Here is a 15,110-nt window from a genome sequence, read left to right as displayed (position 1 = left end):
TGTGGCTCGGCAAGAAATCACTGTACTTGAGAAACATCCCCCCCCAATAGTCCCCTATGATCCTGTTTATTTCTGATCCATCCATTATACTGCTCCTCTTTCATTTCTGATTTTATTTATTTGGGTCTTTTTTTCATCCTAGTTAGTCTAGCTAAAGTTCTATTGATTTTATTTTCTCAAAAAACAACCCTCTGTTTCTATTTTTTCTATTATTTTTCTCTATTTGATTTATTTCTATTCTAGTCTTTATTATTTCCTTCCTTCTGCTAACTTTGGGCTTTGTTCTCTTTCTAGTTCTTTGAGGTATAAAATTAGTTTGTTTTATTTTAGATCTTTCTATTTTTTAATATCAACATTTACTGCTGTAATTACTTTTGTTGCAGCCCTTAAGTTTTGGTATGTTGTATTTTCATTTGTCTCAAAAAACTTTTTAAATTCTCTTTTGATTTTCTCATATATTCAATGGTTGTTTAAGAATATGCTGTTTAGTTTCCATGTACTTGTGAATTTTTGTTTTCTTACTATTATTTATTTCTAGTTTCATTCTGTTGTGGTCAGAAAAGATACTTGGAATTATTTCTGTTTTCTTAAATTTGTTAAGGCTTGTTTTGTGACCTATCATGTGATCTATCCTGGCTATTGTTTCTTAAGTGCTTGAGAAGAACATATTTTTTTGCTATTGGGTGGAAAGATGTTGGCCAAGGGGTATAAATTTTCAGTTATTCAAGAGGGATAATTTCCAGAGATCTAATGTACAACAATGTGACTATGGTTAACAAGACTGTATTTGTGTGTGTGTGTGTGTGTGTGTGTGTGTGTGTGTGTGAAGGGATTTTCATTTAATACATCTGAAAAGAATACATATACAAAGCATTGAAACATGAGAAAACATTGGTTCAACAACTAATGAATCTGTAAGAATTAGGATTTGGGGAAGGTGGAGAAGATTACCTAAACATTTTTAAAAATTGGAAACTGCGACCAAAATGAGCTGATAAAATCCCTATCAACACTTACGAAGAGTCTTCCTAAGACTCTCTCCATGATTTTTATTAAACTGGAGAGACTCATTCGGCAGCTCTAGGGTTCCTCACATGCAAAACAGAAATAAGGGGATTCTCTTGACTGGACCCTATGTTGTTGAGGGTTCTCCCCACCCCAACCCCACCATCACCTCCTTAGTGAAGCAGGTCTCCTTCCACATAACTTGAAAGAGGATGTGAATCATTTCATAAACATCTGTCTTCTAGCTCCACCCCTATTTCCTCTGTGTATCAGGTCTTCAGCTGTGTTCTACGAACACCACATCATACACCATTAAGCTGCACATCTATACTAAGCATATGAGACAATGACTGACAGGGGAAAAATTGTTTTTTAATTATGTAGTCAATCCATTTGTTGTATTTCAAAAGGTGCAATACTTTTCTTCATTTATCAGTGAAAGAAGTCAGAAATTAACTAAAAAAAATCAGCATATGACTAACACATTTCCTTGAAAGTCACAGTCACATGTATTGTGCATCTTAGAAAAGAGGAGAAGCAAGACAGGTTCCACCCACTTTCATGAGTTCCATCAAATACTGGACCTACTCAGTAGAGAGAAAAGGCAACTTTCAAAAGGTGTATGTTATTAAATCAGGCATTTACTATACTCCTTCCTAAGAGGACCAGATGGGGACCATGTTTCCTAAACTACACCTGGGAAGTGGAATGTGGAATCAATCCACCCTCCTCCCCTGAAGGGCTGTCCAATGGTTAATAAATTTTTTAAAACATGACTAAATAAAAACAAACCCCCCACACACTGCCCTCCCCCAATGAAACAAAGAAAAAAAATACTAACAACTATATGTCCCAGATCACTCTCCAGAGTGGAGCCCAGGAGCAGCTTCAATAACCCAAATTAGTCTGTCACAGAGTCATCACAAGCACACCCCATTTCTGTCCACAGTGAGTGATGCTGACTTTCCAGATGCATTTACTGAAAAAGGCTTCATTCTAAATTAGTGAAGAATTTTAATGTTTGAGAGGAAGCATAGCAGTCAAGACTTCCATAGTATGATTCCTAAAACTAATACATATGAATTGTTTGGCCACAGAAAAGTGACTTAACTGCTCTCAGCCTCAGTTTTCTCATCTGTGTCAGTATTAATAGTATCTTTCTTACATGGCATCAACTTCGTTGACCCATGCAAAACCCTTAGACTAGTTGCCAGGATATAATAGTATCACAAATGCTGGATATAATAAGGCTACTGTTAATATTTGAAAACATGAATTTATTCTTTCTCAAAATAAAATTCTGCAAAATAGACTTCAACCACTCATTGCCATACAATCCAGTCCTTATGCCTGAATTTTCAGAGACTCCACATTTCTTCTTCTAAAGTTGGTCCCCCAGCTCTGACGCAGTCATCAGAGCCTAAGGCAGCCCCCCTTTGGAGCCCATTAAGTCCCCTTTCCAGCACCAGGCAAAGGAACCAGATGGGGGTGTATTGGTTCTGTGGCTGTCAGCTTTGAGGAAGGAGCAAATGTGGCAAAGAACCCAGTGGGCTTCCTCCTCAAAACTGTGTCCTTTCAGAGTAGAACTTGTGAGTGAAATAAGGGTGGCCTTGAAGCCTTCCGTCTATGAATAATATAGTACATTTCATAGTTCACCATTTTCCAAATTTCTGTAACCTTTCACTTCTATTTGTTGATAGGCTTTATCATTGCTAGTTTATAAACTGTATGTATCTTTGAAAACTTAAGTATATTCCACTTGATGACCTTACTGAATACTCTTTTCCTGAATTCACAGGAGGAAGGAAGCATTTAGATGCCCCTGTGTTTTCTTTATAGAACAATCAGTGTGAAAATGAGCTCTATAGTCTCCTTTATTTGTATGGAATCAAATAAGATAAAGAATGTGAAATTGGTTTGAAAGCTTCAAGGAAATATCAAGATATCTATGTATGTATATATAGCATAATATGACAGCATGTACATGTGTAAAACATAAGAAATTATTAGTACTTTACATATGTGGATCAAATCTTTAAGCCATTTCCAAGTATGAAAGCGTCATGTTTGAGAATATTGAGGATATTACTTGAAACTACCTCAGAGTTATTTTTTGTATTGAGCACTCGTGTTAAATCCTCCCCTGTGTATCTTCACTGTGCTTGTCATCTGCCTGTGTTCTGCACTGGCTCCGTGATCTCCATGACTTCCTAGAATGTATTTTCTACACGAGGACCTTCTGAGTTCTTAGCCACTCTCAGGCTTCCTTTTAACAGTGTTATTGTGACTTGCATGTATACAGTTATCTTCTCTTTGCAAGAATTTTGCCTTTTCACCTATGTTAACTTTCCTCCACTTCGATTATTCCTTTTCAAGGACAGAGATTTGCGTCTTCCATGTGCAGGCACCTGTCACTTCCTTCTGCTAACAGCCGTGAGGCCGCTGACTGGCGTGCTCCATAGGAACACAGTCTTTTTTCCCCTCATGTAATAGAAATTGATTTCTTTGTTTTTTAGTCTAGTATATCAGCAGTATGCTTTTATGCATGTGTAGAATGAGAAAAATGATGACTAAGTTGTTACCTGATCCAGGCTGTGTAATATGATCTTCTAGACTGGAAAAGATGGTGAAGGGGATGCCAGCATATTTTAGATTTCTCACATGACTAGTTGTTCAAAAGTATTTGTTTTTGAGGGCTCTTTTTCTCTGTGCACCTCTGTTTTATGTTGGAGCAAGTAAGCGTGGCTGTCATTGTGGCTCCATCAACAGCATTTCTTGGTGCCTGTGGTGAGCTCAGCATCTCGCTAGGAGTTGGCAGGGAAACAGAATAAGTATCAGATATACTCCCTGAGTACTGAAAGATCTGACAATATAGCCAAGGAATTAATATCAATGTAAAGGAGGGAAAGCAAGCAAATCAAGATACTACCTAAGTAATTTCTTACACTGTGTAGAAGTATTAATTTTTTCAGCAACCCTATTGAGCCATTGCCTATGCTAAATACTCTACACTTATTTCTTGCATCTATTTTGAAGTAATTTTCTGATGATGGAACTAAATAAGGATCAAAGAAATAAAGAAGTAGCCTTAGGTAATATAATGCACAAATGGCAGGGTTTGGATTTCACCCTGGCTCAAAAATCTGCCTACTAGTCCCTTAAGGGGAGTTTAGGACTAGAGTAGACAAGGAAATCTTTGTGGATGAGGCACACAAGTAATAATAATGGATAATATAGCTACTGTGGTTTAAGGGCTGTGGTGATAGGAACTCTTACAAGTCCTTTATATACATGGTTTTAATTACTTCTATCTACAAATCCATGGAGCAAATATTGGATTCCCTATTCACAACTGTAGGAACTTAGAATCAGAGACATTGAGTAACTTCACCCATGGCACAAAAGTGATGGACCTGGGTTTGAAAGCAGGTTCTCTGGCTCCGAAGTCATACTTTAGAAGCAAACACTGAGAAACTGTTGACAAGTGTAGCTTCCTGGCCAGAAACAGCCTCTCAGTGATCTGAACATTAAGGAGAAGGCAGGATACAGGTTGTCAGGTGGATATTGTGAGGGAGAGGTACAGAGGAAGTTGGAAATAGCTCTGATGTTTTCAGCTAGGACAACTGAAATAATGACAGTTATCAGCTGAAGTACCACAGTAGGAACAATAGCTACTGTGGAGGGAGAAACAGTAATTTTAGCTTCGGTGATGTTGAATTTAAAGGTGCTACTCAGACATTTGTTAGGATATTGAGAAACCAAGTTTGAACTCGGAAAGACTTTCACAGTTAGAGGTGTAGAAGGGTTCATCATTGAAGTCCCTAAGGTGATCAGAGTACTGAGAAAGGGAAGCTGTGTAACTGGAGAATGAGAGACTGGAGAAGCGGTGGGAGAATCATTAAAGCAAAGTGTCCTGAAAACCAGGGGAAGAGAGGTTTTCCAGAAGATGGGGGATCAGCCATGCCAAGTGCAACAGAGAAACATCTGGTAGGACAATAACTGAAGGCAATTTTGTTGACCAGAGTGTCATTAGTCACTTTTATGAGAGCAATTTCATAGGAAGGTATTTGTGTTTGTTTTGTTTTCTTTAATGGGAAAATATGAGCATGTTGAAAGGTTGTTTTAGGTAGATTATTGGATGGTGTGGAGGAACCGGTCTTTGTATAATCTCTGGTTGAATTACAGCATTCATATGGAACAGCCACACTTGACTTTCTTGGAAGAAATCTGTATGTGTAATAAAGCAAGAAGCCGTTAGGTTTCTCTGCTCACAGCAGTCTCACTACTCACTATGAGTAAAGAAAACCTTAATTTGTCCCTCTAGTACCAGAGAGCAGAGTAATTGTGCCTCAGCATGGAGAAATTCAGAGGTGAAAGCAGTCCAGCTAGAAGCCATGGGCTGCCAGCTTCTCTAGTGATGAATGAGTGATAAATGCTCTCTGGGACGCTGAGAGTGCTAAATGCGTCAGAGTCCCTAATCAGCTCAGTACTGGGTCTGCGGGTACCAATTCCAGCGCTCTGCTTCGTTTACTTGGCATTAATACTTCTAGAGGTGAGCATCTCTTCCACGGGATGGGTGGATGACCCAGGTGAAGGCGATGGCTTATTCACTGGGGGTGGCCTCGTCACAGGGTCCGATACAGTCAACTTCCAGAGCTGGGAGAAGGCTGGGGGAAAAACCAAACCAAAAGGGATTCACTGATTTTTTTAATTTATATTTTTTGCTGTATTAGAGTATAATTGACAAATAAAATTGTAGGATATTTAAAATGTACATCATGATGATTTGATATACATACACATTGTGAAGGGATTCCTTCAGTCCAGTTAACTAACACACCCATCACCTCACATATTTTTCTTTTTTCTTTTTTTGGTACAAACATTTAAGTTCTACCCTCTTAGCCAATTTCAATGATAAAATACAGTGTTATCCACTATAGTCATCATGTTATACATCATTAGGTCCTTAGACTTTACCATATTATAGCTGAAAGTTTGTTCAAAATGGTTCAATCTAGATAGAATTTATATAAACACACATCTTTAATATATGTAAATATGTAGAAAAAGATCTGGGAAATTTTAGCCTTGGAGACATCTTACCTTCTCACTCCTGGAAACTGGAACACATCCTTAACAGAAGGAAGGGGAGATTCAAGCCTGAGGAACTGTAGTTCTGTGTTATTTGCCACAGGAGATGGTGAGGAGGGATTGCCAAAATAGCACATTTGTAGAAAGTATTAATTTGAACATGTGAAATTGCTGATATTCAACTGGTTTTGATTTACAAAAATGGCATATTGTAATCAAAGTAATAGAAGGGAAAAAAAGGTTGACTAGGAACCTGAGACTGGCCACTAAATTTGTTTTTTGAAACTATTTGTAGCCCTCCAATAGGAGCGATTAAAGCGTGGTACTAAGGGGAGGTGGGCATCCTGTGGAGAAGGAAATGTGCAGATGTCATGGTAGTTGCCTGTCCATCTGCACTCTAGCATCATCCAAGCTGTTTCTCAGAGTGAAACAGAAAATCTTTAAGGATTTTCCATGTTTGGGGAAACTCAAATACCTAGAAACCTTTTTGGAATTCTTTTCAGAATCTGAGAAAAGCCTCTGACTTCTTTCTCTATGAAAATAAACATACATTGCAGCTCTGGGGGGAAAGGAGTTCCTATGAAACCAGTGAAGCTGAAATGAGTCAAAGGAAAAGGCAAGTTGGGAGAAAGGCTTTTATTTCTTGCAGTTACTTGAGTGTGCAAGCCAGGCCCAGCCCCCACCGTCTCCTCTGGCCACTGCTGGCACTCTGCCACCTCATGTGCTCTCTGCCTCCTGTGCACACCCCTTCCTGAGGGACTCTATGGGTGGGTCCTTGGTGACTGGCACATGCCAGACCAATTACGTACCAGGAATGGAGGGGAGGAGATAATGGCCGTTTTCTCTCCATCCCTTGCCCAAGCTCATTGGGAGGCTGTGCAGTGGTAAACACCTATCGATAATATAAATGAACTAAGGCTAAGTAGGAGAGTCTGGAAATCCTGCCATTCACCCCACACATATTAAAAAACTTTTTTTGGAATATTCATGAACTCTCCCGAAGTTCAGGTCAGGAACCCTTCATATAAAAGACTGAGATATAATCCTTTCAGGAAGTTATACAACCAAACTAAAACCCCAAACTAAAATGTGGTTATCAAAGGTCTCTGGGCAATATTGTAAGAGCTGCTGAGCCAGGGCTAATCCTCTCCTTTTGAAGAAAGGGCAGTTGTACTCGGGATGCTAGGTCCTGTGTACATCATGATATATGCATCCAGGAAGGCATAAAGCATTTGGAGCAGTGAGGCACTTCTCCCCAGTCTTACTCTCAGTATCTGACCCCTTATAATCAGATTCAATTATCAGTATATTATTTTATTAATTCATGGATTGGTGCATTTATTTATAACAGGTGTAAAAAAACAGTAAAGATTAGTGTTAAGTTCTAGGCTCATACACTAGGGTAACAAGACCGGTGGGCATGGGAAAATGGCCTAACTTTGGGTCATGCTTAGTCTAAGAACTAGGCATTGGTTCTCAGATTTACTGATCTGCACCCTACCTGCAGATTACAGCCACTTAGGGGACACTGGAGAGGTGGCAATGCCCAGCCCCAGCTCAGCCAGTTAGGTCTGAATCTCTGGGAGTGGGGACCAGACATTGGCACTTTTGAAAAGCATCCCAAGAAGTTCTAATGTGCAGTTAGGCTTAATAGTGACTAGGTCGGAGTGAACTTAGATGATGGTGTGGATAAGATGAAGGAAAGCAAGACGGGAGCATGTTCTCAAAGGTGAGGCCCAGGGCATGATGGGAAATCTCTAGCAAATAAAAAGTCAGGCAAGGTAAATTCTTAGTTAACAGACTGCACTCCTTGAGAGAGTCTGCTACAGTAACACAAAATCCTGAGTCTGAGGGTCTTAAAGCATAGGGCAATTTCGCCATCTATCTTTAAAGCAAAGGTAATGTTTTTAAAAGTTTGCAAGATAATGTGATTTATTGAGAAACTGGGTTTTGGGAGTAAAAGCCCATTTTATAAGAAGTTATACATTTGGTTCATATTTCAAAACACACACAGAAGTGAAGAGTGCAAATCCTACTGTCTGCCCCCTATTTCCCGTGTCTGATTTCTCTAACTTGGAAGAGTCAATCTTATGTGACCAATAGTTCATTCATGTATAAGCAATATATTTCCCTTTTTTAAATACAAACCACAATGTACAAATGGTATGCACACTATTCTGCATTTTGCCTTTTTCACTAAACAGTGTATTTTGGGGAATAGCTTTGTTTTAACAAGTCTCAAGTTTAGATGTTGCACGCCCAAACTCTCATCCCTTGAACGAGGTATGAGGCATATAGTAGTGACTCAACAAATGCTTTTGCTAGTTGCAGCCCTCTTCCACAATAAAGAAGCCAGTGCTGCTGTGCCTCTCCCCTGGAATGCAATTCAGAACTAGTTCATAAGAGGCGTTGCTTCGTTTATCTTCAAACTGTAGAAGAAACATGTCTTCGGTGATATTCTCAGAAGTAGTGTTCAAAAAAAGGCCAGGTGTATTTCTGATCCTGCCACAAAAAGAGGCAAAAGCTACAGTTGAGTCAAAATTTTTATGTCAAACTTTCAGAAACTATAAGTATTCTTGACACTAAGCCTTGGATTTGAGCGAAATCGTAAGATTAATAATAAAGCAAAATATTTTTTTGCTCAAAGATTGAACTCTAGTGTTTAAGTGTACCTTTGTTTTCTTAGTTGCTGTATTTCACTACTTTTAGTATGTTGAAAACTTAATCTTAGGAATTATGTGGAAAGTTGAGATATCTCCTGGTTTTCTAACTCAGGACTTAATATTTGCAGACATGAATATTAACACACTGAATCATAAGTGGAAGAAAATTATATGTGCAAATTAACTTTAAGGTATTTAATTGTCTTGGTTTCTGTGCTTTGTACCATCATTAACCACATTATGAACATTAGCAGTTGACATTTTATAAATCTCTGATGTTAAAAATTCATGATTTATAGTAGCGGAAAGCTTAGAATCTCTGCTCACCAGTGTAGGGATTGCTTTCTGCCTTGTTTTCTGGGCAACAATCAACACTAGACTAGTTTGGAACAGGGGAATAAAAGCAAATGGTAATGACACTGATTTGAGTTAAGAGTTTATAAGTTACTGTTTCCTTTGAGCTGCATTGTTGGTGTGTATGTTGTTTGTTAAAAATCCCTCCAATCTTAGAGTCCTCTTAGTTTTAAATTGATAATGTTTGGGCTCTTGCCTCTTAATGAATATGCAAGTTCTGGAATCAGTGTCATTTTCTCCAGGCAGCTCAGCATGGTTAGTGTATTACTGGTTGCTTTTAAAATGCATCGTAAAGGGATTATATTACCTATGTGTGCATGCATGTGTGCGTATGTACACCCTAGCCTGTGTATGTGCAGGAGGGCAGGGGAGGCGTGTTTCATAAAATCATTAAACCACTGAGTCGCTTTTATTTGGACTTCATAGTGGAAAAAACAGATTTTGCTATAGTTTTCTGAAGCTCCTAGTAGTGAGAGGTGCTGAGAATATATGGGTCCTATGTTTATTACTGCATTCCTTCCCTTTATGAGACACAAAAGGCACCTATGTAATTTTGTAGCACCTATGTAATTTTTAATGTTACCACACATATAAACATACACACCCATAATTAGTAGAATGTAAGTTGCAGGACCTAATCAGGCTTCTTCACAAAATTATTTCCAGAATTTGGTGTCTAGCCCATAGTAGATACTCAGTCCTTCTTTGTTAAAGGAATGTGTATAGTGGCACTGCATAATTTTATGACCTTTTTTTACGTGAACAATGGTTTCTGATGAAAGACCTGGTTCTGTGCTTTGTTACCTGAAGCATTTACATCATTCAGAACTTTGCTGTTCAGCAGGCTGTTTTGAGGAATGGTGATTTCTTGGACCTCTCATAGCTTAGGTTTTAATTAAGATTTGATATCAAGTAGAAGTTCTTAAGAAAATTTTAAAAATGTATTAATATTAATGTAATTCTTAAATAGTAAAACAGCATCTTCATAGCATTGGATGATCTTGTTAGAATGGGCGATAAAATGCAAAGCCACTGAACCTTTGTGAGTCGAACTACCTTACAAAGGGACATTGTGAGAGTTGGTGTCATTTCACAGAGTGTCCTAATAGAACTGTTATGTTATGATTTTTATGCTCAGTAAATATAATACTGATGGAAATTTGTTTGGTGCAGAGTCAGAATTGCATTAGTAATTATATTATTCATACTTTATAAGTTTTATAAATATTTACAAAAAGTAGGGTACAGTTTTAATTAGTATTTCTAGTACTTCAACTTTTATTGTTATCATTACACAAAATTAATTAAAGGCACTGTAAAATACGTCAGCTATGTCATCTCTATAGGCAGTCATTCTGGCATAGCATTTCCATCATCACATTAATGTCACCCTTTGGGGAGTGTGTTAGCATTGTCCTATGATGCTGGCGCTATAGTGGGATTCAACTCCAAATGGTTATAAAATATCTTTCTTCAGTGGAGGTCAAACTACTTAAAAATATTATCTTAGTGCTTTGAGTTTATTGGGGAAATACTGGAAAAGTGATTTATTTTTATTCAGACAAGAAAAATGACAGTGTAGACAGGACAAGTCAACTGCATCACGTCAGTTGATGAATCATTTCTATGTGCATGAGGTCATTTCCCAAGTCACAATCTCATCTACTAGGGACTGATCAGTGCCTAAGACAGATCGAAGGGAAAGTCAAATGCTTACCTCACTTGGTTAGAAATAATAAAGTTGCAGAATCATTTTAGACTGATGTGCTTAAACTTTCAAAATTGTGAGTTAAATTCTGTGCCAAAGTTGTCAGATATCTGGTAGCTTTTTGTGCTATGTTAGTGTTGTTGACCTGTATGAGGTGGTTCGAATGAAATAAATTGAGATCAAGTGTTCCGGGATAGTTGTGATAATAAAAATTAATTTCTATTTGTGACAAATCCTGGCATTAAAAGAACAAGAGAAAAAGCAATGAAATATTTAAAAAAATACATTAAAGAATACTATAGGCAATCATTAAAAAAATAAAAGTAAAAACTAAATAGTGCCCTTCAAAGATCCATTTATAAGTAGATAGTGAATCTAAATTATTGGACAGCTGAGGTCGGCATCATATTATCATTTACTTACTTATTGCTTTCTGTTTGTGGAGATCTCTACATTTGCCACTAGCAAATTCTTTCTTCTTTTTACCTTAATTTGGTGTTTTCCCAAGTGAATATTCCAGAATGTAAGATCCATGGGACATGTGGACACAAGAGTTTAGGAAATATTACATACAGTTACTTATCTGTTTGGAAATTCCTGATGTACTTTAAGCACTTTTAAGTCTTCAAGAAATGGTCCAAAATAAGAAACCTGTTTTCCTTTGTTTAAGACCAGCCCTTTCCAAAAGGATTTGACTCTGAAATACACATATAATTTCAATAACATATATTAACAGCATTCCAGGCACCTTGCCTTAGAAACAAAGGAGGAAGTAACAGTGATAAGAATGGCTGAGGAATTAGGGGATGTGGTGGCGTAAAGCTAGATTTTATGGGATGCCTCAAATTTTGGTAGATTACTGATTTATTTATGTCACTTTTGGAGATATCAATTAAAAATGCTTTATGTCCTTTTGTACAGTATAGTCTCTAAACGTGTTAGATTTTTATGTGTGGATTTTCCACTGAACATGCACAATGTTTTGAGGCTGTTGAAACCATGCATTTTGGGATATCTTACTGGATTTTATTTTAATTCATAGCTGCTTTCCTTGGAGTGAGACATTTAATTGAAAAGGTTATTGCTCGGAAATCACTGGCTTTCCAGATTTTTCTCTCTTCTTAAATATTTTGAGAATTGATCTTTTTACCTTTAATAGTGGTCATGAAAAAATAGAAATTCATAGCAACTGTATTTTTCATGTAGTCTACCACACAAAACAATATATTTAATCTCTTGGAAAATAGAAGACTGTTTTACGTTATTAATCTGAATATACTGTATTTTTGCTGTCCTTTATCTTTCAAAACGTAAGAAAAATTGCAATTTGAAAAGCTTTTAGGGTGATGTAATGGAGCAAATGTCCTCTCTGATGCTTTGGCATTTGGTTTGTTTTATTTATGAGAGAACATGGGGCTGCTTTAAAACTAAGATATGTTGAGAACCCCATTTTATTAATATAGCTTTGTTAAATGTGTAAGTGTTGAACTGTCAATGAATTATGAGACATTTTAGCAGGTGACACTTTAAATGAATCTCCTTGTAGGGGAAGCCTGTGGGAACACCAGATGCTGGCGCCTATTTCCGTGTGCTCGCGGAGCATGGAGTAGCTGCTTTGTTTACAGCGCCGACTGCAATTAGAGCAATCCGTCAGCAGGACCCTGGGGCAGCCTTGGGGAAGCAGTACTCTCTGACAAGGTGAACTCGGGATGCACAGGGCAAATGACATTAAAAATGGCAATCAGAATGAGGAACTGAACATTTTATTTTTTTTCTGGCACTGCGATACCTCTATGGACAGAGCCAAAAGATTCTGAATGTTATTAAGAATGACTGTTCGAAACATAGCTTCAGAATAGTTGGGATTTTAAGTATATTGAGGGCATTTGGTAGTATGATATGTTAATTTCAGTTCCAATCATACTGAAATATTTCTGGTTTTTAAACAACCCTGCTTATATTTTCCTTAGAGTAAAATGCTATGACCTAAAGTGCATTTATATATATATACATATATAGATATAGATTTCATATATACAGATAAAATGAAAATTATAGTCAAATTACTAGTGTTGAAAGAGAGGGAATTTTTTTCTATTGTTTCATAGAAATATTCTCCGAATGGTTTAGATATTTTTATGCTGATTTATTGACATCCGTTTTAGTTTAATGATGTGTATATACAAAGATAATTATAGCAGTTTGCAACTTCTAGGTAGTTTCCAGCATCAATTCCTATTGAATCTCTTTGAAATGGGTTCATACCTATCATAAACTAAAAGAAGGATTTTTGTAATTTCTTCAAGTGAATTTTTTGAATTAAGTCAGATGAAATGTTTTAAGTTAAATGCCAGATGTTATGAATTTTATGTTGCCATGGCCCAAAAAGGAGTTCAAATAGATTATACACCAGTTGCAAGAGGCCTTCAACTCAGACCGGTCAGTGGTTCAGTTTCTTTCTTTTTCCTCTGTTTTTTATTTTATGAGAAAATAAATCTGGTTTTACACAAAATTCTACCTATGATGTAAAGAATACACTTATTAAAATTAGACAGTGTTCATAAAATGAATCTTCCATTCTAATATTTCTCTTCACCCTCTATTAGTTCATTTACTACAGTTCAATTTAGTTTCCTTCATGTCAATCAAAAGGATAGAAAAATGGTTTTTGTTAAAAATATTTTATGTATAGTCTCCCTGTGTTAAGACAATTCCAGGGACTTTTGAAGAAACAGTGACTCTAGTTTCTTTTGCTGACAAATGCAGGAAGTTGTGCGACCAGCAGGCTGAGACCTCATTTGCTACATCTTCTTCTTTCCCCATTTGTACATGGATTTTAGATATTATTCTTTGCTGTGAAGACAGGAACCATTTCTGCTTTGCTGATGTATAAAGTATCAAACAGTACTGAATGCCTATTAAATCATTACTCTTTTCACACTACAAACTAATACAGATAGACATGGAGTATGCGATTTTAGTATCAGAGAGATTTCAGTCACTTCCACCTGATCATGTCCCTGTGTCTTTGGGCAGCTGAATTACTCATGATAATGTGGATATGTTTTTAATAGTTATCTTAGAATGAATGCAGACTGTGCAAATACCATAAACTACTCCAATTACTGCTATTAATAAAAAATTCAAACATCTATGTGCTAGGCATAAGCAGTTTAGTTCTCTCATTTAATCATCACAATAAGTAGGAATTGCTATTATCATCATACAGTGAAGTTAGGACCATGAGGCTTAAGTAACTCTTTAGAAAGAAACTAACTCAGGCAATCTGACCAGGGCCCAAGCTCTTAACTAAATGCCACAGACATATTCTTCCTATGACAGATAATTTAGGAAACTAACTTGACCCAGAGATTTTTATACCAGTCATGGGGTAAAAGAAGCTTTTGCTTTTCAAATATTTTTAGTCAATTCAAATCATACTTTCACCAAACTACTTTAGTAAATTCTCACTTGTTGTCTAAGAGAATGTAAGAAACAGAAGGGACGTTAAAATCCAACTTTCTCATTTTAAAAGCAAGAAAACTGGGGTCCAAAACATTAAGTTTGGCTTACAGACAAAAGAAAGACCAGAACTCAAGTCTTCTCATACAGCACTACCTTTAGTTTTAATATTTATGTTTAAGACATTTCATACTTACTGAATTGACATTCACTTGATATTATAATTGTAGGGCTCATGGTTTATTTGTAGTTTGCTTATCTCTTCTTATAAAGCTTTTCAAATGATGGCATTTTCTTTAAAAGATGTGTTTTATATCTCATTAAAGACTGTTTCAAAATAAATTTGGACATTTTCTAAAACTTTCAGCTTCCAAAACAAATTGAAGAGGGTGCTTTATGATAGGGAGCTAACTGGAGCTATTAATTCATTTTACCATGGAGGATCAGTGGCTAGAAAAATAGATTAGAGGGCATCGAATGTAATCATCTCGTTTGACAGTTGAGAAAAGTTTGTTCCAAAGAGGTGAAACAACACTCCCAGGTTTACAGAGCTACTTGGGGGCAAAGCTGGGACTAGGGAGTCTGGTATGGTAGTTAAATTCTCACTTTGGAGTTAGATTCACTGGATTCAAAACTACCATACACTGGTTGTGTGACATCAGGGAAGATATCTAGCTTCTCAGTTCTTCTTTTCTTTTTTTGGGTGGGGGGAACATAAGGATAGTAACAGTATGAGAATACAATGAAATGTATGCAATTTATTGAAAGCACTTGGAACAGTTCTTAACATTGAATAACATAGCTATTATTATCATCTTCTGCTT

The 15,110-nt window shown here is 36.8% G+C and overlaps 1 protein-coding gene across 7 annotated transcripts in view; it reads left to right on the top strand.

The window, feature by feature from the left end:
- ACSS3 (acyl-CoA synthetase short chain family member 3) overlaps positions 1-15,110 on the top strand; it is a 159,191-nt gene that overhangs the window by 70,986 nt on the left and 73,095 nt on the right. For all 7 annotated transcript variants that reach the window (XR_012121986.1, XM_073214804.1, XM_073214802.1 and 4 more), the window contains one exon: positions 12,371-12,522. Coding sequence is in view for 6 of the 7 variants with exons in the window: in XM_073214804.1 (XP_073070905.1) it covers positions 12,371-12,522 (152 nt within the window). In the remaining variant the exon portion in view is untranslated. The remainder of the gene's footprint in view (positions 1-12,370; positions 12,523-15,110) is intronic.

This window comes from Manis javanica, chromosome 10 (assembly GCF_040802235.1).
Source record: "Manis javanica isolate MJ-LG chromosome 10, MJ_LKY, whole genome shotgun sequence".
NCBI classification, from domain to species: Eukaryota; Metazoa; Chordata; class Mammalia; order Pholidota; family Manidae; genus Manis; species Manis javanica.
This window is presented reverse-complemented; position numbering and strand designations above follow the sequence as displayed.